Source organism: Delphinapterus leucas, chromosome 9 (genome assembly GCF_059928025.1).
Source record: "Delphinapterus leucas isolate spDelLeu-1000000601 "Yukka" chromosome 9, BTC_Dleu_Yukka2, whole genome shotgun sequence".
Classification (NCBI taxonomy): Eukaryota; Metazoa; Chordata; class Mammalia; order Artiodactyla; family Monodontidae; genus Delphinapterus; species Delphinapterus leucas.
In genome coordinates, this window is record NC_143137.1 from 64,120,177 (window position 1) to 64,142,073 (window position 21,897).

The 21,897-nt window shown below is 35.0% G+C and overlaps 1 protein-coding gene across 3 annotated transcripts in view; it reads left to right on the forward strand.

The window, feature by feature from the left end:
• The window catches only part of PHF14 (PHD finger protein 14), a 201,320-nt gene extending 179,866 nt beyond the window's left edge, over positions 1–21,454 (forward strand). For all 3 annotated transcript variants that reach the window (XM_022587082.2, XM_089917660.1, XM_022587088.3), the window contains one exon: positions 21,236–21,454. In XM_022587082.2, coding sequence (XP_022442790.1) covers positions 21,236–21,310 — 75 coding nt within the window. In that variant the 3' untranslated portion in view covers positions 21,311–21,454. The remainder of the gene's footprint in view (positions 1–21,235) is intronic.
• Positions 21,455–21,897: the final 443 nt, after the last annotated feature.

Genomic DNA, 21,897 nt, shown 5'->3' on the forward strand with positions numbered 1-21,897 from the left:
GGATGGGGAAGGAATATCCAGAGGGCTTCAATAAGTGTTGTAAGTTATGGTTATGATTATTGCTATGTTTGCAACATTTTATAATAAAATAATTGGACTTGCTGAAGAAACAAGGAGGTGTCTGTTGAGGAATAGAGAAGATAGGAGGCATAAATTGAACTCACTTTTACAATTCAAGTGCATAAATTTCCTGAGAGCAGGGATCAGCTCTGTTTGTTCTCCTCTCTACTATGAACATATGCACAGCATATAGTAGGTATTCACTTAATAATTTTTGAATGAAAAAATAGAGGAAAGGATATTTTTCATTAGTTTTCCCTATTCCTTCTTTCTCCTTATTCTTTCATACACATCATTAATTTTTTAAGTAAAGCTTAGTTTAAATAATTTAGGCATATAGATCTAGTTTGTATATTAGAAGCCTACATTTTTTCTAAATGTACAAAATGTTACCAAGTTTTCCATACAGCTTTCCGGAACTCAACATATTATTACATATTTATTGTGCTGCTTGTGATGTGTAAAACACATAACACAAATTAATTATCAGGTACACTACTTGTGTGCTGAGTCCTAAAAATGATTCATGCTACCTACGTTCAGAGGAGGCAAAATGGTATCGCAGTCTCAAATGCCTGCTGTTGCTCAGTTATATTCCTGCTTTATCATTCTTTTGAAATTGAATATGTCATATATCAACAAGACATTTCAAACTGTGGTGAAATACAGAGTATACAGCTTATTTTTTTTATTTTAAAAGAAAATTGGAATAAAAAGGTCACATTCTGTTTATGTACTTTGTGATAAAATACGAAACTGATTTAAAAAGTTAAGAAAAGTAAAATCATTTTTTAATGCTTTCATAATTCAGTGGAGAATTAGAAATTTATGTTTCCTAGGTAATTGTTGAACACCCGTATTACGAAAATTAGCACTTTCCAAATGTTTAACGAATTTTGATTGAACAATATGGTTGCCACATAATGTGGCCATGAGATCATTAACTTTCATTTTCTCATTTTTATATAATTAAATTTATAATTTAATTTTCATTAACTGTTCCATTTTGTCAGTTTTATAGTCAATTTAATATTATACCAGGATTTTCTTTTGAGACCCTTCAGTTTGAACTCTCAACCTTTCCAAGAGCTTCCAAGAGTCCTTCATGTACCTACCTCTGTAGAAGCTTGTGATTCTTCTTCTTAAAAATAGAGGCTATTTTTTCTTTCTCAGCAAGTAAGCTTTTGTGTTAATAACTGTCAAAGAATTGAGAAAGCCGAGGACCTCAATAATAAATCCTCTTTACATGAGCTTATTTGAAGACAAAAGAGCAGCCATCCCAAGGTAATGGTAGAATTTTATGTTTCTCAGAAACTGATCCTTGCAACATTTTCCCAGTACCCCTTTTTGTTCTCAACTATTCCTGTATCCTCATGAGATTTAGGAAATATAACACAACAAATCCTAATATTGTCAGAATGCTTGAAAAAATGAAAAGACGGTATGTTTATCAGGATTTCTCATAAATAATCTTCAGGTAGCAGAATTCTAAACTGTTTTGGATTTAAAGATTGCTTTTCAATGATTTCTGCAAGACAGACTTAGGATCTTTTTGTATAACTGAGTAATTAATGTGGTCAGTATCTGTTGGGCAAAAATTGAATTATTTTGGAAAAATATGTGAGGTTTAAAATTTATTGATCATGAGCAGTTCTACTTGTCTGCGTGGTATATTGGAAAGAGAACTCTTTGGAGTCATACAGAGCTGAGTTTAAATCCCAGCTTCTCTTATATTTTTAGGTATGTGACCGAGGGCAGTTCTTTAATGTCTTCAATTCTCAATTTTCTATATGGGAAACGGGAATAAGACTTATCTTGCCTGGCATTTGTGAGGATTACATACAATGCATGTAAATACTCTGTATTTAATAAGTACTCAAAAAGTCAAAACTACTATTTGTTTCCCATGCATCTATATAGCAGGAAATTTATTCATATAGTCAAAAGAAATATTGAGACACTGTGATATGATAGAAATGACACTAGCTTCTGAGGATACTATGGTTAGCAAGACAGAGAAAATCTGCTATCATGGAGCTTCCACTCTAGTGAAGGAAGACAGATGATATATAAAATAAGTAAATGATCATTTCATTGTGATAAATGTTATGAGGAATGATCTGGTTGGTGGAGGAAGGGCAGGTTCCGTGCATGAAGTCAGAGAACTCACTGATTAAGACCGTATAACAAAAACAAAAAACAACAACAAAAAATTGGCATATAAAATTAAAGGCAGAGGAAAGAGCTAGTGCTGTTTGTTCAGGAATCACAAGGAAGACCAGCATGTTTGGAGCTGCTTAAGCAAGTTGGAGAACTGTCCAAGATGAAGCCAGAAACGCAGAAGGGGCCAGATGATAATAGGACTTTGTAGGCCATGGCAGGAGTTTGGATTCTACTCTAAACACAGTGCTATTGGAGGGTTTCAAGCAAAGGTGGGATGTGATATTCTCTGTGTCTTACAAAAATTGCTGCCTACTATATGGACAATAGGTTGTACAACTATGAAATGGAAGCAAGAAGGCTGATTAGGAAGCTATTAAAGTAATCCAGGCAAGAAATATGATAGCATGGACTAAGATGGTAACAATGGAAATGGAAAGCACTAGACAGATTTTAGATACTCTGGTGATAGAGACAACAGGAGTTGGCTGTGGGGTGTGAGAGAAAAGAATCAAGGAATGACTCCTAGAGTTTGCATTTGAGCAGTTGGGTAAATGATAGACCAAGAGAGGTATAAGGCTGTTAGGGGAGGTTGGCAGTGGTTAGGAAGAGGCATCAAGTTTGGCTTTGTACATGGTATGTTTGAGGTGCCTATTTAAAGTTCAGTGAAGACATCAAGTAGCAGTGGACATACGAGTTTAAAGCATGGGATATACACCAGGCTGAAGATATAAATTGGAGAGTCATCATAAAATAGATGGCATTTGAAGCCCTTTAGAGCCATCTCCAGATAACAGTAACAGAGTTCTAAAGACATGGATGAAAAGAAGTTAAAAGAAATAAAAGATATGGGGAAAATTCAGAGAACTAGGAGAAGAAAATTAAGAAAGATGCCAATGTTGTATTGGTAAGAATGCTTTAACTGCAAGTAATAGAAACGCAACTACTTTTTAAATATTTCATACATTGTAGATTCAGAATTGAGAATATTAGATGGTTATAAGGTGAAAAAAGACATTTTCTTTGTCTTCTGATGTTATCTGTGTGTTGACTTTAGGTTTGCCACTCCTTCTTATTCTTCAGGTCTCAATGTATCTGTCATTTTCCGGAGGGGGAGGAGCTTCTATGAAATTCTTAGGTCCTTCTAGTAAAACCCTCATAGCACTATACTTTCATTGAATAGATCATAATTGCAGTTACATAGTTACTCGAGTAACCCATTGTTTTGGACACAGATTACAAGCTCCATAATGCTGGGAGTCTGTCTCTTATATATCATTTTTTCTGTTTAGCACCTATCACAATACCTGACACATAGTTGATAGTCAGGGAAGAATGTAAATGGCTTTTGTAGCTCTCTGAATGCTCTTTTCAAATAGGGTTTTAAAATGTCATTGTATGAAACATTTTTTCTAATGTTGTATAGCCTAGATCATGGACTATTGAGAAACACTTTATACTTATAGAATAACTCACTGGTCATAGAAAACATTAGTTAACTAAGTACATTTTCAGGCAGGCTTTATAAGTGATTTGGTACTTGCCACATGGCCTACTTTTTGGAATCATTTAAGAACATAGTAGTTCATGGTTTTCATTATGGTAACAGTTTAAAACAAGGAGTTTAAAACATTTAATATTTTTCTTTAAAAAGCAAAATAGTGTTTATATGGTTATCTGTGAATTCAAGATGTGGAAATGTGGCTGTTAGGTTTGACACTGATCATGAAATACAACTATTAGAGAAGTTTTCTTGTGTGGAATTTTCTAAAATACTATTTTTAATTTTTCTTGAAGCAAAATCTACTTTTTGTCACCCATGAAAAATTAATGTGCCATAAGAAATGTGTTACTTGGACGTCTAATGAGCTATTAATTTCCAATAAAACTGTGAAGATTAATGGATTCACTCTAGGGAAAATAGCATTCAACTTGAAATAGAGATATTTGAGGCAACTTAATCTGTTCACTTTGGAGTAAAGATTTTAAAATTCACTTTCTAAACATAAGTTTACTTCTCAAAGATATAGTCCTTTGATGTTGTTAATCTTAATAAAAGAGCAGTCAGTGTAAGTTACATTGAGAGGTATTTGTTTTACAGATTCACAATACCACTCTTTGAGAATGAAGGAGGGTATATTATTTCGATGCCATACCCGAACTCTAGAATATCAATCATTAAAAAAAAAAAACTCTCCTTATGTATTGTCATGGTTTAGTCTTTTTCTCTTAACATTTTATGCCTGATAGACTTTATAATATACTTTCTCCATTGCACTGTAATTCTGTGCCTCCCTGTCTTCCACATTGGAACACGGGCTCCTCTAGGCAGCAAGACATTTCATTCATCTTTGTTATTTCCATTACCTTTCCCAGTGTCCGACACACAATCATTGTTCAATAAATTTTTGCAGGAGGAAGAAAGGAAAGATTCTAGGAATAGAATTTACTTCAAGAGTTAAGATTATCTTAAAAAGATAAAATGTTTAATATGAGTCAAGGGATGAAATGTATTCCAGACTCTTCTAGAATGAGGAAATTATTTACCATAACGGTTGAATCTGGTTCTCATTGTTCTTAAACTTCATGAATCCACAAAACACGGCAATGAGTTTCATGTGTGAAACATCGCTCAGTATTACTGAATGACTGTGATTTTACTAGTGAGCAGTAAATACTGATTTATACTGTGGAGTCTGTAATAAGCTGTCCATATCACAGAAATGCCAAAATTCTGCTATTCATAACTCTGATTACCTCTGCATACTACTTTGGTGGGAAACTTTATAGTATTTAAAACATAAGTATACTTATTTCTAAATCATCTAACAAAGGTCATTGCTTGCTTGTCTGGTTTTACTTTTTGTGTTGAGATAACTTTGATTTTAAAAGCATTGCAAAAATTGTATGGAGAGTATGAAGCACCCAGCTTCTCCTTATGGTAACATCTTATGTAATAGGACAGTTATCAAACCTAAACATCAAGTTACATAAATAACATCATTTTCATTAAGGGAGTTTGTGTTACCTTTCACTTTTTGAATGTCTTCTACCTCTTCTCTAAAGTAGCACTAAGATTGTGATATTACCATTTATGTAAATTCTGTTTATTTCTTTGACAGTGATTTGATACTATGAGCTATAACTGTCCTTTGTTTAGAACATCAAAACTCAACAAAGGAAGTGTAAAACTTCTGTATTTTCTCGTATTTTTTTATTATGGCATTAATTAAAATGGCCAAAGATTATGATTTTTCTAATGGCAATATAGAAATTAGTTTGAGTAAAATTTAACTGTAGGGCTTGACTAAGCCAAAAAAAAATTCGTTTAATTGAAATATAGTTGATTTACAATATTGTGTTAGTTTCAGGTGTACAGTAAAGTGATTTGTTTATACACACACAGACACACACACATACATACAATATATTCTTTTTTTTAATGCTTTTCCATTATAGGTTATTAAAAGATACTGAATATAGTTCCCTATGGTATACAGTAAATCCTTGTTGTTTATTTTACGTATGATAGTACGTATCTGTTAATCCCATACTCCTAATTTATCCTCCCCATGCCCCCTTCCCTTTTGGTAGCCATAAGTTTTCTCTGTCTACGAGTCTGCTTCTGTTTTGTAAATAAATTCATTTGTATTATTTTTTAGATTCCACATATGTTATTTGTCTTTCTCAGTCTGCCTTACCTCACTTAGTATGATAATCTCTAGGTCCACCCACGTTGCTGCAAAGGGCATCATTCTTTTTTGTGGATGAGTAATATTCCATTGTGTGTGTGTGTATATATATATATATATATATATACACTTCTTCTTTATGCATTCATCTGTTGGACACTAAGGTTGCTTCCATGTCTTGGCTATTGTAAATACTGCTGCAGTGAACACTGGGGTGCATATATCTTTTCAAATTAGAGTTTTTGTCTTTTCTGGATATGTGCACAGGAGTGGGATTGCTGGATCATACAGTAACTCTATTTTTAGGTTTTTAAGGGACACATACCATTTTCCTTAGTGGCTGCACCAATTTATATTCCCACCAATAGTGTAGGAGTGTTCCCTTTTCTCCAAACCCTGTACAGCATTTGTTATTTGTAGACTTTTTCATGATGGCCATTCTGAGCAGTGTGAGATGATACCTCATTGTAGTTTTGATTTGCATTTCTCTAATAATTAGCGATGTTGAGCATCATTTCATGTGCCTGTTGGTCATCTGTATGTCTTCTTTGGAGAAATGTCTATTTAGGTCTTCTGCCCATTTTTTGATTGGGTTGTTTGTGGTTTGGTTTTTTTTATTGAGTTGTATGAGCTGTTTGTATATTTTGGAAATTAAGCCCTTGTCGGTCACATGTTTGCAAATATTTTCTCCCAGTCCATAGGTTGTCTTTTCATTTTGTTTATGGTTTGCTTTGCTGTGCAAAAGCTTATAAGTTTGATTAGGGCCCATTTGTTTATCTTTGCTTTTATTTCTTTTGCCTTGGGAGACTGATTTAAGAAAATATTGCTACCATTTATGTCAGAGAATATTTTGTCTGTGTTCTCTTCTAGGAGTTTTATGGTATCATGTCTTATATTTAAGTCTTTAAGCCACTTTAATTTTGTGCATGGTGTGAGGGAGTATTCTAACTTCATTGATTAACATGTGGCTGTCTAGCTTTCCCAACACCACTTGCTGAAGAAACTGTCTTTTCTCCATTATATATTTTTGCCTACTTTGTTGAAGATTAATTGACCATTAATTTATTTCTGGGCTCTCTAATCTGCTCCATTGATCCATATGTCTGTTTTTGTGCCAGTACCATGCTGTTTTGATTACTGTAGCTTTATAGTATTATCTGAAGTCTGGAAGGGTTATACCTCCAGCTTTGTTCTTCTCTCTCAGAATTGCTTTGGCAATTCTGGGTCTTTAGTGATTGCATATAAATATTACAATTATTTGTTTAGTTCTGTGAAAAATGTCATGGGTAAATTGATAGGGATAACATTAAACCTGTAGATTGCTTTGGGTAATATGGCCATTTTAACTATGTTAATTCTTCCAATCCAAGAGCATGGGATATCTTTCCATTTCCTTGAGCCATCTTTGATTTCTTTTATCAATGTTTTATAGTTCTCAGAGTATAAGTCTTTCACCTGCTTGGTCAGGTTTATCCCTAGGTTTTCTTTTCTTTGTTTGTTTGTTTTTAATGCAATTTTGAACAGGGCTTTTTTTTTTTTTTTTACTTTCTGATATTTCATTGTTAATGCAAAGAAATGCAACAGATTTCTGTATATTAATCTTGTATCCTGCTACCTTGCTGAATTCATCTATCACTTCTAATAGTTTTTGTGTGGAGTCTTTAGGGTTTTCTACATAGAGTATCATGTCATCTGCATATAATGACAATTTTACCTCTTCCCTTTTGATTTAGATACATTTTATTTCTTTTTCTTGTCTGATTGCTGTGGCTAGGACTTCCAATACAAAGTTGAATAGAAGTGGTGAGAGTGGGTGTCCTTGTCTTGTCCCAGAATTTAGTGGGAAGGCATTCAGCTTTTCACCATTGAGTATTGTGTTGGCTGTGGGCTTGTCACAAATGGCTTTTATTGTGTTGAGATATGTTCCCTCTATACCCAGTTTGGCAAGAGTTTTTATCATGAATGGATGTTGAATTTTATCATATGCTTTTTCTGCCATCTATTGAGATGATCATGTGGTTTGTGTCTTTTGTTGATGTGGTCTATCACATTCATTGATTTGTGTATGTTGAACCATCTTTGTGACCCTAGAATGAATCCAACTTGATCATGGTGTATGATTCTTTTTATGAATTGTTGGATTCAGTTTGCTAATATTTTGTTGAGGATTTTTGCATCTATATTCATCAAAGATATTGGCCTGTAATTTTCTTTACTTAGTATCTGTCTTTTTGGTATCAGGGTGATGGTGGCTTCATAGAATGACTTTGGGAGTGTTCCCTCCTCTTCAGTCTTTTGGAAGAGTTTAAGAAGTTTAAGAAGTATAAGTTCTTCTTTGTATGTTTGGTAGAATTCCCCAGTGAAGCCATCCAGTCCTGGACTTTTATTTGCAGGGACTTTTAAAAAAATTACAGATTGTATTTTACTTGTAGTGATTGGTCTGTTCAAATTATCTGTTTCTTCTTGATTCAGTTTTGTCAGACTGTATGTTTCTAGAAACTTGTCCATTCCTTCTGGGTTGTCCATTTTGTTGGCATGTAACTTTATAATATTTTCTTATGATTTTTGTATCAATATTTATGCATTATTCATTGTTATTTCTCCTCCTTAAGTTCTTAATTTATTTGGATCCTCTCTCTTTTCTTCTTGGTGAGCCTAGCCAGAGGTTTGTTGATTTTATTTATCCTGTCAAAGAACCAGCTCTTGGTTTTATTGATTTTTTTCTATTTTTTTTAATCTCTGTTTTATTTATTTCTATCTTTATTATTTCCTTCCTTCCACTGACTGTAGATTTTGTTTGTTTTTCTAATTCTTTTAGGTAGTAGTTTAGGTTGTTTATTTGGGATTTTTCTTATTTTCTGAGAAAGGCCTGTATTTCTATGAACTTCCCTCTTAGAACTTCTTTTGCTGTGTCCCATTGATTTTGTATGGTTGTGTTTTTATTGTCATTTATCTTGAGGTATTTTTTTTATTTCATCGTTGACCCACTGGTTTTTTAGCAGCGTGTTGTTTGGTCTCCATGTGATCATTTTTTGTTCTCATTTCTCTTTCTGTGTTTGATTTCTATTTTCATTCCACTATGGTCAGAAAAGATGCTTGAAATAATTTCTATCCTTTTAAATTTGTGGAGGTTTGTTTTGTGGCCTAGTATGTGGTGTATCCTAGAGAATGTTCCATATGCACTTGAAAAGAATGTGTATTCTGGGTTTTTTGGATGTAATGTCCTATAGATATCAACTAAGTCTAACTGTTTTATTGTGTCATTTAGTATCTCTGTTGCCTTATTGATTTTCTGTCTGGAAGATCTGTCCATTGATGTCAGCAGAGTGTTAAAGTCTCCTACTATTATTGTATTCCCATCAATTTCTCCCTTTATGTCTGTTAGTATTTATTTTATGTATTTAGGTACTTCTCTGTTGGGTGCATATATGTTAACAAGTATGATATCTTCTTCTTGTACTGATCTTTTTATCATTATGTAGTGTCCTTGTCTTTCTTCGTGGCCTTTGTTTTATTTATTTTTTAATTTATTTATTTTTGGCTGCGTTGGGTCTTTGTTGCTGTGCACAGGCTTTCTCTAGCTATATTGAGCGGGTTCTACTCTTTCTTGCGGTGCACAGGCTTCTCACTGTGGTGGCTTCTCTTGTTGGAGAGCATGAGGTCTAGGCACGCGGGCACAGTTGTTGCGGCATGCAGGCCCTAGAGCATGCGGGCTTCAGTAGTTGTTGCGTGTGGGCTCAGTAGTTGTGGTGCATGGGCTCTGGGGTGTGCAGGCTTCAGTAGTTGTGGCGCATGGGCTCGGTAGTTGTGGATCACGGGCTCTAGAGCGTAGGCTCAGTGGTTATGGCTCACAGACTTACTTGCTCCATGGCATGTGGGATCTTCCTGGACCAGGGCTCAAACCTGTGTCCCCTGCATTGGCAGGCAGATTCTTAACCACTGCACCACCAGGGAAGTCCCTGGTCTTCATTTTAAAGTCTATTTTGTCTGATATGACTATTGCTACCTTAGCTTTCTTGTCATTTCCATTTGCATGAAATACCTTTTTCCATCCCCTCACTTTCAATCTATGTGTGTCTTTTTCCCTAAAGTATATCTCTTGTAGGCAGCATATTGTAGGTCCTTATTCTATTATCCAGTCTGCCACTCTCTCTCTTGATTGGAGCATTTAGTCAGTTGACATTTAAAGTACTTATTGATGATTATGTATTTGTCATTTTAAACCTTGTTTTCCAGTTGATTTTGTATTTTTTCTTTGTCCCTGTCTTCCTTTTGATTTTCCTTTTATGGTTTGATGGTTTTCTTTTGTATTATGCTAGCGTACCTTTCTTTTTGGTTTTTGTGAAGCTGTTGTATGTTTTTGATTTGTTATCCTGGTTTTCAAGTATGCTAACCCATAACTATACCTACTTGCTTTAGACTGGTAGTCATATAAACAAACACATTCTAAAAGGTCTACCTTTTCTTGCTTCCCTCCCTGACATTTTGTATTTTCGATGTCCTATTTTACGTCTTCATGTTTATCCTTTTGCTGTTCATTGTAGTTATAATCGCCTTCACTGAATTTTTTTCATTTTTATTCTATGTACTGGCTTATTTAAGGGATCTTCAGTCCTTTTATAAATTTGTCTTTCCTGTTGTGACTTTCCCTTTCCTGTAGATTCTTACTTCTTTTCTATTTAGAGAAGACCCTTCAATATTTCTTTTAGGATTGGTTTACCATTGCTATATGCTTTTAGTTTTTGCTTGTCTGAGAAATTCTTTCTCTCTCCTTCTGTTCTAAATGATAATCTTGCCTGGTATCCTAGGTTGCATGCCTTTCCCTTTCAGGACTTTGAATATATCTCGTCACTCCCTCCGGGCCTGCAAAGTTCTGTAGAGAAAACAGCTGATAGCCTTATGGGAGTTCCACTGTAACTCACTGTTTTTCTCTTGCTGCCTTTATAATCCTCTCTTTAACTTTTGCCACTTTAATTACGATATGTCTTACAGTAGGGCTGTTCGGGTTCATCTTGTTTGGGACCTTCTGTGCTTCCTGGATATCTGTTTCCTTCTTTAGGTTTCGGAAGTTGTCAGCCATAATTTTTTCAAATATATTTTTGATCCCCTTTTCTCTTTCTTCTCCTTCTGGAATTCCTGTTATATGTAGATTGGCATGCTTTGTATTATCCCATAGATCTCATATATTGCTTTTATTTTTAAAATTTTTCTGTCTGCTGTTCTGATTGGGTGATTTCTGTTATTCTGTCTTCCAGATCACTTATTCATTCTTCTACATTCTTTAGTTTGCTATTTTTTGCCTTTAGCTCAGTTTTCACCTCAGAAATTGAGTTGTCTAATTTTGATTGGCTCCTCTTTATGGTTTCTAGTTCCTTGTTACAGTGATCTACATTTCTATTGATAGTCTTTCTTAATTCCTTCAGCATTTTTATTACCTCCTTTTTGAAATCAGGGTCTGGTAGACTGGTGAGGTCTGTATCATTGTTTGTTCATTTAGGGGGAGTCTATTGTTTTTTAAATTGGCAGTAGTTCCTCTACTTTTTCATTTTACTTATATTTCTCTGACTCTATGAATTTAGGAGAAACAGTTATCTACTGTAGTTTTAAAGGGCTGTTTTTATGTGTGAGTGACCCTGTGTAGACCATGTGAGTCCAGTATTGTTGGTGCCAGGGTTGTTTTTGGTATGGATGCTTGCCAAGTCTTTCCTCGGGCTGTGCTGGCCCTTGTCTCCTTGATAGATGGGTGTGTTTGGTGTTTTGGTGACCAGAGCCTGTGCTGGATGTTGGGCAGGGCCTCCTCTTTGCCGTGTGGTTCTCACAGCCCTGTTGGGGTTAGAGTCTGCTCCCCAGTTGTTGGAGTAGAGGCCCCAGATCCAATTCTGAGCTGTGGTGTGAGATAGGTGGGACTGGAGTGCTCCCTCTGGGAAAGGAGCCACTGTGTGTTCTTCCCCAGGAGCTTTCTGCCAGGATGTATGACTCTGTGATGCTGCCTGTCACCTGGTGTGTGTGCCCACAGAAATCACTGTTGCTGCTGCTGCACTCAGGGGCCACCTCCACTACAGGAGTGCTAGTAATCAGTTCAGATTTCAGCCCTGCCTCCACTTGAGCGTGCACGAAATTCGCAAAACCCATGGTGGCAGAAGCTATGCCCTGCTGTGACCACACTGATAATGAGGCTGCTATGGTAGATCTACACCTCTCCCTTACTGAGTTGACAGTGGGGCTCCTATGAAAGATCTTCCCTCCATCCTGTGCGTGCCCCCTGTTGTGGCCCAGGCCCACTCCAGGACCTTCGGGCTGTCTCCCCACAGCCAAACTGGTTCCTCTCCCTAGGTCTGTCTGCTGAAGCCCAAGTTTCAGCACCTAGCCACTGCACACACCAGGAGGCGCATGTCTCCAGCTGTGCTGGTCTCTCTACCCTGGGGGGCTGCAGGCCAGCTCCCACACTCTCCTCTCCAGCCTCTGAAGCTCCCTGTGTGTTTCAGCACATTTCCCAGGTGGTGAAGGAGGTTCCCAGGGGTGCAGGTCCTGTCCCTATTCCTCCTCTTCTCCCTTTTCCCTTCATCTTACTGGTTATGTAGGCATCTTTCCAGCAGCTTTGGTTGTATGAGATCTTCTACAAGCTTTGCAGTACGTATTCTATGAGAATTATTCCACATGTAGGTGTATTTTTGATGTATTTGTTAGAGGAGGTGAGCTCCATATCCCTCTACTCTGCCATCTTGATCTCCTTCACCCAAATTCTTTTAATATATATAAAATGCCTTTTAAATCTATGTTCCATTAAACTCCTCATTGTATTGTGAAGGATAAACAAAATGCTATCACATCCTATTGAAGAGGGCACTTCTTCCACAATGGCCAGTTCCAGCATCAATGGCTATTGCTTATATTAATAAATAAATAAAATATGCTACCTATAAGTATTTTCCAGCTTGTATAATGAACTCAGTTATTGCTGAATAATTTCTAGTCATAAAACAGTGCATGTATGACTGGAAATTTTAATGAGCCAATCACTGATTTTTATACAACCTAGAAATTTCTTAGCTATGGAACTATAATTTGACTGGTGAGCTTGCATATCTTAAACATTTTTAGACTTTATTTTTGCTTGATGGAATTTTTTTAACTCCTGGGAATTTAAACCTGTATGTGTATGTTTAGAACAAAAAATAAAACAACATAAATTTAGAAATGTCTCTTCTCCTTGAGTACCTGTGGGAAAAGTAGAGGTTCATATGTATTGTCTTCAAATATTAGTACATTTAGGATTTTTGAAATGTTACATTTAGTGAATAATAGATGATTTATGCAAAAATATTTTCTAAAGAGCCTCTTTAAATGTTATTTCTTAATATACCATAATCTTTTAATTCATATACATTGGACTTGTGCTATTCTCATTTGAAAATATACTTATATTGCCCCCTTATAGAATTTGAGGGATTTTATTTGTTTTATTTTTCTCTAGAGTCAGTACTGACTACCCACCAACTTCAAAAGCAGGTAGCATTTTTTCTTCCAGTTTAATTGAGATATAATTGACATACAGCATCTATATGTTTAAGGTATACAGCAAAATGATTTGATTTATATACATCGTGAAGTAATTATCACAAGTTTAAGTGAACATCTATCTCATATACACACAAAATTAAAGACATAGAAAAAAAATTTTTTCTTGTGGTGAGAACTCTTATGGTTTACTCTCTTAACAGCTTGCATATATAACATAGTGTTAATTATAGTTATCATGTTGTACATTACATCCCTAGTGCTTATTTATCTTATAAGTAGAAGTTTGTACCTTTTGACTACCTTCATCCAGTTTCCTCCCCATTTTCTCCTCACCCCACCCCCTAACCCAAATCTGATCTCTTTTTCTATGAGTTTGTTTTTGAAATTTAATTGACATCCAATACTGTTAGTTCCTGTTGCATAACATTCAGTATTTCTATGTATTTCAAGGTGATCACCATGATAAGCCTGGTTATGTATGTTAGCATACAAAGATATTACATAGTTATTGACTATATTCCCCACACTGTACATTTCATCAAAAGCAGGTAATATCTTTTAAACCAAAGTGTTACATATGAAGGAAAGTTAGGGGCCTCTAATGTTCATTTCCAGCATACACTTCTATGCTTATTTCCTAGATATTAGATAGTCTGCCAGAGAAGGAAAATATTTTTATCTTTAAGATCATAAGTTCCACAGGGGTTATCAAACATAAGCCTTATACAGGAACTCATCTGTCAGAGAAGAAAAGAGTGTGATGGTATTCTTAGCCCCAGCAGGTTAGCACCATATTTTAAACGTATCTTAAATACCTAAAAATTCATATTATGAAAGTTACGCTTTTCTTCATGTTTATGAGAAGATAAGCTTATAGAATTAGGTTTATGCTCATTAAGTGTCTAATCTAACTCACACTTATCATCCATCATTCATTTTCTTTTTTCTAATCCTATTTTGCCAGACTCTTACCTTCCACTCACTGTTCTTCCTTTCCTTTCCTATAAATATGCCCTCCCTAGATGACTGTACCAATCCTTAGGGCCTTCCTTCCCAGGTCATAGAGATTCTCTCTTGATCTGAAATCATACATGGGAAATCCAAAGTCTTATTTTTAACTGTCCCATTTCCATGCCACCAAAAGCCACCACAAAGAAGTAAAAAGTAACAGGAGGAACTAAAGACTTAGAAAAGCAAACCTACTTTACTAGATCTGCTCCAGAATCACAAATTGAGAGATAAGTGATTGCTCAACAAATGAAATAGAATTATTCGTATATACTCATACATGAAATTAGAAATTTATTACTGTCCTTTTATCTATCTACTTGCTATTAAAATAAAAGGCCATGATTCTGTAATATTAGGTAATGGGATATTTCTTTGATTAACTATCTTTTGAGTCACTAAGTAGAGAAAAAAGGTAGAAATTTACAAAATAGCTCCATTTTGTTTAACGACTTACGTGTTTGAGCTAGGTTTACTAAGAACATCCCAGGTTACTTTAATTTTACAGTAGCCCTAGACTTTTTTTTTTTAATGTATCTATTTTATTTATTTTTGGCTGTGTTGGGTCTTCATTGCTGCACGCGGGCTTTCTCTAGTTGCGGCGAGCAGGGACTACTATTCGTTGAGGTACTCAGGCTTCTCATTGCAGTGGCTTCTCTTGTTGTGGAGCACAGGCTCTAGGAGCGCAGGCTTCAGTAGTTGTGGCACGTGGGCTCAGTAGTTGTGGCTCGCAGGCTCCAGAGCGCAGGCTCAGTAGTTGTGGCGCACGAGCTTAGTTGCTCTTGTGGGATCAACCCTTGAACCCTTGTCCCCTGCATTGGCAGGTGGATTCTTAACCACTGCGCCACCAGGGAAGTCCTAGACTTTCTAATTAAATATGCAACTTCTGTCATAAGAACCTCTTATGCTTTTTACTGTGAATTTAATTAAGCATTTCTTGTAAGTTCATTTCAGCATCTCTCATGGCCCACTGAAGTTGAGATTCAGTTGTAAAATGGTAGATTAATTGCCTTTTGTATTAAGTGAAATAAGAATCTCAAATATGCAACATCAGGAAATTTAATTGTGGTCTTCAATTGCTTATTCAATGCATTGGAAAACTGAATACAGAAGTACAGAAAAAAGGGCCAAAGGTTGTTAAATGTAGCACATCACACACATTTTGCACTTTACTTAATGATCCGAGTGTTTATTACTATGAAGTAAATGCCCCATTTAAAAAATTAGAGTGGAATTGTAAAATGTTAAAAACTCTAATTAATTTTAGTCTGAAGCATGCAACATGCTCATTTTTGCCTAAAACATTTTCATTATCGTATTTTTCCAGTAATTAAGAAAAATTTTTTCCTTATTGTGCAGCACTAGCATATTTTCTTTATTAAAAGCACAATCTTAAATGCCGTTGAGAGTTATATCTGGTATACTTTTTTTTTTTAAGTTTATTTTATTTTTGGCTGCGTTGGGTCTTTGTTGCTGTACATGGGCTTTCTCTAGTTGCAGCGAGCGGGAGCTACTCTTCATTGCGGTATGCGTGCTTCTCATTGCGGTGGCTTCTCTTGTTGTGGAGCACAGGCTCTAGGCATGCAGGCTTCAGTAGTTGCAGCACGCAGGCTCAGTAGTTGTGGCTCGCCAGCTCTAGAGCACAGGCTCGAGTTGTGGCGCACGGGCTTAGTTGCTTCGCGGCATGTGGGATCTTCCTGGACCAGGGCTCGAACCCGTGTCCCCTGTGTTGGCAGGCGGATTCCTAACCGCTGTGTCACCAGGGAAGTCCCTCTGGTATATGTTTTAAATGAATAAAAGAGTGTAGTTTTTGACCTCAGATCAGAACAATATATTATATATTACTTTTCTATACTTAGTCTACAACTAACAGAACAGGTTAAGTGTGTCTTCATGTTTTTCACCAAAAGCTGTGTATATACTACAGTTTTAAAAGGACCATTATCAAAGCATACAGATAATTTCAACTATTAATTTGAATCCAATTACAGTAACTTTTCTCTGATTAAAGGAATATTTAAGATCTAAAGAAAATATTATAATAGAAATATTTTAAGTTAGTACTTAGTTGTACCTTCTCACTTTATTTTACTGTTTGTACCACCATGTGTCTCTATCTGCTGTGAATAGCAAATTCTGTAAAGTAAAAACAACTGACATCATTCTCTTTGAAAACAGACTCCCATTATGCTTACTTATTTCTGGAAATAAAGCTTATGTTTTCTAATTGTGAAAGTGATCTGTGCTCAGAGTAGAAATGTAAGATAAATGCATGGAAGCACAGACAAGAAAATAAAAATTAATAGCATCACCATTATAAACATTTGAGGTACTTAAGGAATTTTAAATAGAAAAATGGAAAGCAAACAGTTTATTTTAGCTGTGTATTTTTAATGTAGAGGCAACAGTTACCTTGAATTTCCTTCCACATAAACTCTTTGTGCATACAATCACACTTACTTTGAATTTAGAAAACTTTCATTAAGTAGTCATTTCTATTTTGTTTTTTTAAATCTTTTTGAAATAATTTTAAACTTACAAAAAGTTGCAAAAACAGCACAGATAATTCCCATTTGCCCTTCATCCAGCTTCCTGTAGTGTTATTATCTTCTACTGTTCAGTTATTTTATAGAGTGTTTATCTGATGTTTTCTCCTTACTAGATTTAGGTTCATGCATTATTGGGAAGGATACCACAGACCAGAATTAATGTGCCCTTTTTAGTGCATCTTACCAAAGAGTTAATGTTAATATGTATTACTGGTAATGTTAACCTTCATCATTTGGTTAAGGTAGTGTTTGACAGATTTCTCCACTCTAAAGGTACTCATAAAGTCATCTTTAAAGATATAATGAAATAATGGGGAAAGTGTGTCCCTTTGTATAATCCAACCTTTAAAAGAAATAATTTAAAACTTGACAGTCTGTAGGGTAAATACAGAGTCAGCTGTATTCATAGACTAATTTGAGTCCAAATATTGCCTGAGCAGTGGAAATTCCAGCTGCTAAAATAATTGCTCTTTGTTTGGAGTCGGTTACCTCAAGAGAAGGGAAAAGCAGGAGTGGATAGGTTTTATTAAATTGACATCAATTCTTTGAACTGTTATGAGTCAAATTTGTAAATAAGGAAAAGTAGAGGGCCTTCTCTCCCAGATTGATGCTGCAAGCTGAGTAGGATTTAAACAGACTCTGTGGGTTTTACTTGGTGGTAAAAGGAATCTAGTTTAGATAAAAATGGCAGTATTTTCACTTACTTCTCTGTTATAATAACTCTTTTAGTCTCATGTTGCCACCTGGAGCATTAGCCCATAATTACATGGTCCATGTGTGCTTAGAAATTTTCATTCTCCTCACTACAACAATGCTGTCAGTGTCCAAAGAGCAGGAAGGCCGAGGAACCACATTTAACTGTGTGGCATTATGAGCGTTATTGTTATGTGCGTATTCCTGAAATTCCACATGTAACTAGCAGATCTGCAAGGTTGCTATAATCAACATGTTTTCTGGAGTATAAATTAACAAGCTTAAACATTAAGCGGTAAACCTGTCTGCTTTCCAGCAGCCCCAAAGGGTACATTTTCTTGTTGGCTGCTTCAGAACACTTGAAACAAATGTCAAACTTGTCAGGGCTGTCACTAAGAAAATGATCCGTGTAGCAAGGGTCTTCTTTCACTGGGAAAAAAACAGATGTCTTATCTCAGCAAAGAGTGACAAGAACCTACCATCTATCAGAAGAAAAATTTGCCTGCCTTTAGTATCCAGTAGTGAAGAAATACTTTGGTAAAAAAACTTCCTTTCTTTGCAGTTTCATTCATTATGCATTCACTTGTGAATGATATCTGATTTGCTGCCTGAGCTATTTTAATGATTGTATTAATCTTGAACTGTTATAAAGTTCTTATAAAAATTGATGTCTATAGAGAATGGGCTTGAGGACACGGGGATGGGGAAGGGTAGGCTGGGACGAAGTGAGAGAGTGACATGGACATATATACACTACCAAATGTTATATAGATAGCTAGTGGGAAGCAGCCGCATAGCACAGGGAGATCAGCTCGGTGCTTTGTGACCACCTAGAGGGGTGGGATAGGGAGGGTGGGAGGGAGACGCAAGAGGGAGTGGATATGGGGATATATGTATATGTGTAGCCGATTCACTTTGTTATAAAGCAGAAACTAACACACCATTGTAAAGCAATTATACTCCAATAAAGATGTTAAAAAAAAATTGATGCGTAAACTTAGAAACACAAATTAGCACTCCCAAAAAAAACAAAGCAACTTCTAAAATCCTTTCTGGAGCTTTATTATATCTAATTCCAATGTTTTATTTACAATGATTAAAGTCTTTGGCTGTTATTATTTTGATGATATTATACCGTAGCAATTACGATGTGTTGGACTCTAGCAGTGGATTAAATGCCTTCTCTGCCCCTCCATAATCCTTTTCTGTATCCAGATCACAGCTATTCTTATACAGAGGAAGAAAGAGATTTTATCTTGTTAACTTACACAAATAGTTTAAAGGCAAAGAAAGGCAAGATATTTTAAGACATTTTCTCTGCATAAAGAAACTTTTGTACCTGTCCTGAACAGGAGGCAGTATTAGGCATGCATTTATTAACTATACTTTATTACTAAGAAAAATTCAACAACAAAAAGACTGACATTATATGAAGAACGTTAGTTAATTATGAAAGTAAATATTACAGATATTTCCTAGTCCTCAGGATCATCAGGGTAACCAAGCTTGTTAAACCAGTAAGTCATATTGCTGTGGGAACTTAGCAGACTGTCCACGTGATAAAGCCTCCACTTTTTTTCAAAAATTAAAAAATATGAATTTGATAACAGTGATTTTGGCTTATGATGTTTCAGATATTTTTGCTTATTTCTGTTTTCAATAATGTTTTAGTAAATTCAGAAGTGTAACTACTGGATAAGGAAGGATATTATGCTTTTCCAAATTACAGACCTCTCTTTTACTCATCTTTTATTCCACTGTTTCATAGTTCAGGAAACATTTATTGGACCCCCCCCCCATACACTAAATGTGCCCTGTTAGGTGGTAGGAATATAAGATAAAGAAGATAAAGCCCTGCCTTGAACAACATATAAACAAATTCAGTGCTACCTAACAAAAATTTCTTGCCACCTTTACCTGCTGTTTTAACACTTTCTGTCAGTGTTTCACTGACAGAAGACGACAGTGGAAAGTGTGGAATAGGATTTGCTTTTTATTGGGTTGTAATTAAAGTGTAATCTCTAGAGACTCTTATCTTAGACTCTTAAAGTGGAAACTACCTGTTCATTAATAGATTTTCAAGAGTCAATTGAACATAATATCTCTATTCAGTAGAGACAAATTGGAAAAAAACAGCACACAGTGGCTATTATGCTTAGATAAATATATTAAAATTACATTGCCAAAATCGATAGTCAGAAACCCCATTCCTTGCAGCCAACATATCTGTAATGATTCAGGTTGATTGATAATATTGATAATTTCTCTGCTTTCCTGGTGTTGACAAAGGCTAAATCACAGGTGCTGTTGAAATTTAGAGACAATGTATATAAAGGAAGCTTTCTCCACCTCAATGTTTATGGGCAAGGGTGTGGTCTTTCGTGGAAAACAAATATATATATATATATATATATGACACTTAACATATATATGTTATGTATAAACTATATATAAATATATATGTTATACATATAACATTAACATATATATAACAAATATATATTTGTTATATATACATATACCTTGATTTGCATTTACTTAATAGAGTCAGTTTACTTAATAATTATTTAATTGTTAGCAAAGCTTAATAATTATTTAACTGAATTTGGTTTTTATACAGAGATGCAGGGTGATGTGTAGTGATATTGATGTTATTACTGCTGTACAGAGATACTTAAGAAATTAAGCTACTCATACTTTAATTAACTCAGTAAAGAGTTAGACAGTGTTTTTTACTTCCATTAATAAAAATGGCAGGCCTATCAGAAATATTAGGAAAGCAAGACTGCTTTGTACTTACGTGTTGTTGAAGGAACATATATGATGAGATGGGTTATAAAATGTAAGATGAAGTATTTTTCCAGATTCTCATTATTTATACTTTGGAGGTCACCATTTAATATTGAACACAAGATACACTTCATTCCTATGGAAGCAGACATTATGATGTCACTTTATTTATTCACCATGTTCCACAGGAACCTGCTATGAATTATGAGGCCACCACTTAGAATCGAAACTGTAGAATGTAAGCCTTCTGTCGCCTCACGTGCCCATTTTAGAGTTTCCTATTTTAGAACTGACTGATCTTCAGATAACATGGTGGCACAAGTAATTGGAAAATTGGCAGACCTGTCAAGAAAGTATGCTGGATGAGACCAAAATGCCATGCTGGGTACATAAAATGTCTCAGAAGTTAAATTTACTGTTTTTTATCAAATAGTGAAGTAAAAATATCTGATTGACCCCCTAAAAAGGACACTTTTTAGTAGCAGGTGCTTTCAAAAGTAATTCTTAAGTCATTGATAAAATAAGTTGTTTTTAAAAACATACAGAAATTTTTAGTCAATGTGTAGTATAAAACAGCACCCACTGAGAATGTTAATGTTTAAATGTTGCATAATTGTGCCATTTTGTTTATAGCCTTTCCCCTACGATTACTGGAGTCATGATAGTTAATTCTTCAGAGAAATGAAGTTAAAGTGTATTAAGTATAGGTGATAAAATGCCCTGAAGTTTATATTTTAATGTTTTCTAAAATTTATTTCACAGGAAGATGAAAATGAAGCTGAAAGAAAAAATACATCTCAGGAGCTCAACATGGAACAGAAAAATCCAAAGAAATAAAGGATTTTCTGTAGTGTTTTGAAAAGTTTGCAACTTATGTAGTAGCAGATGAAATTTCTAATTGTAAAATGTTAAATTGTAAATCTAATTTGCAAAATGTTCTCAATAAAGTCATTGAAAATGAAATAGGAACGTGCGTTTGGAATTTGTATTTTTTAAGAGCGATTTAAACTTTTATATAAAAGTTAGACCGTTAAAATATTTTTTTAAATTCTTTACTGAAATTTGAGAATAAGAGACAATTTTATCTGTAACCCAAGTGTTAACACATGTGGATGACTTAAAAAGAAAAACAAACTGAAAGTCTTTTCTCCTTACAAGCCTCTGTTGTCTTCTTCAAGGACCTTAACAGAATTCCAACTAACATAAAGAAAGTCCAACATAGTTCAAAAATGAACAGGAAATGCTTGCATGTGAAAACACTGAAAACCAACTACTGCCACAAGATTAAATACCATTTTCTGATTTCTGCCAATGTTTTTGGCAGATGTCTTTGGTTATTTAAAGCAGAGTTTCTTAAAATGAGAAGCAGAGTTTCTTAAAATGAGAAGCAGAACTTTGGAAGGCTTATAAGAGAATGCCAGCAT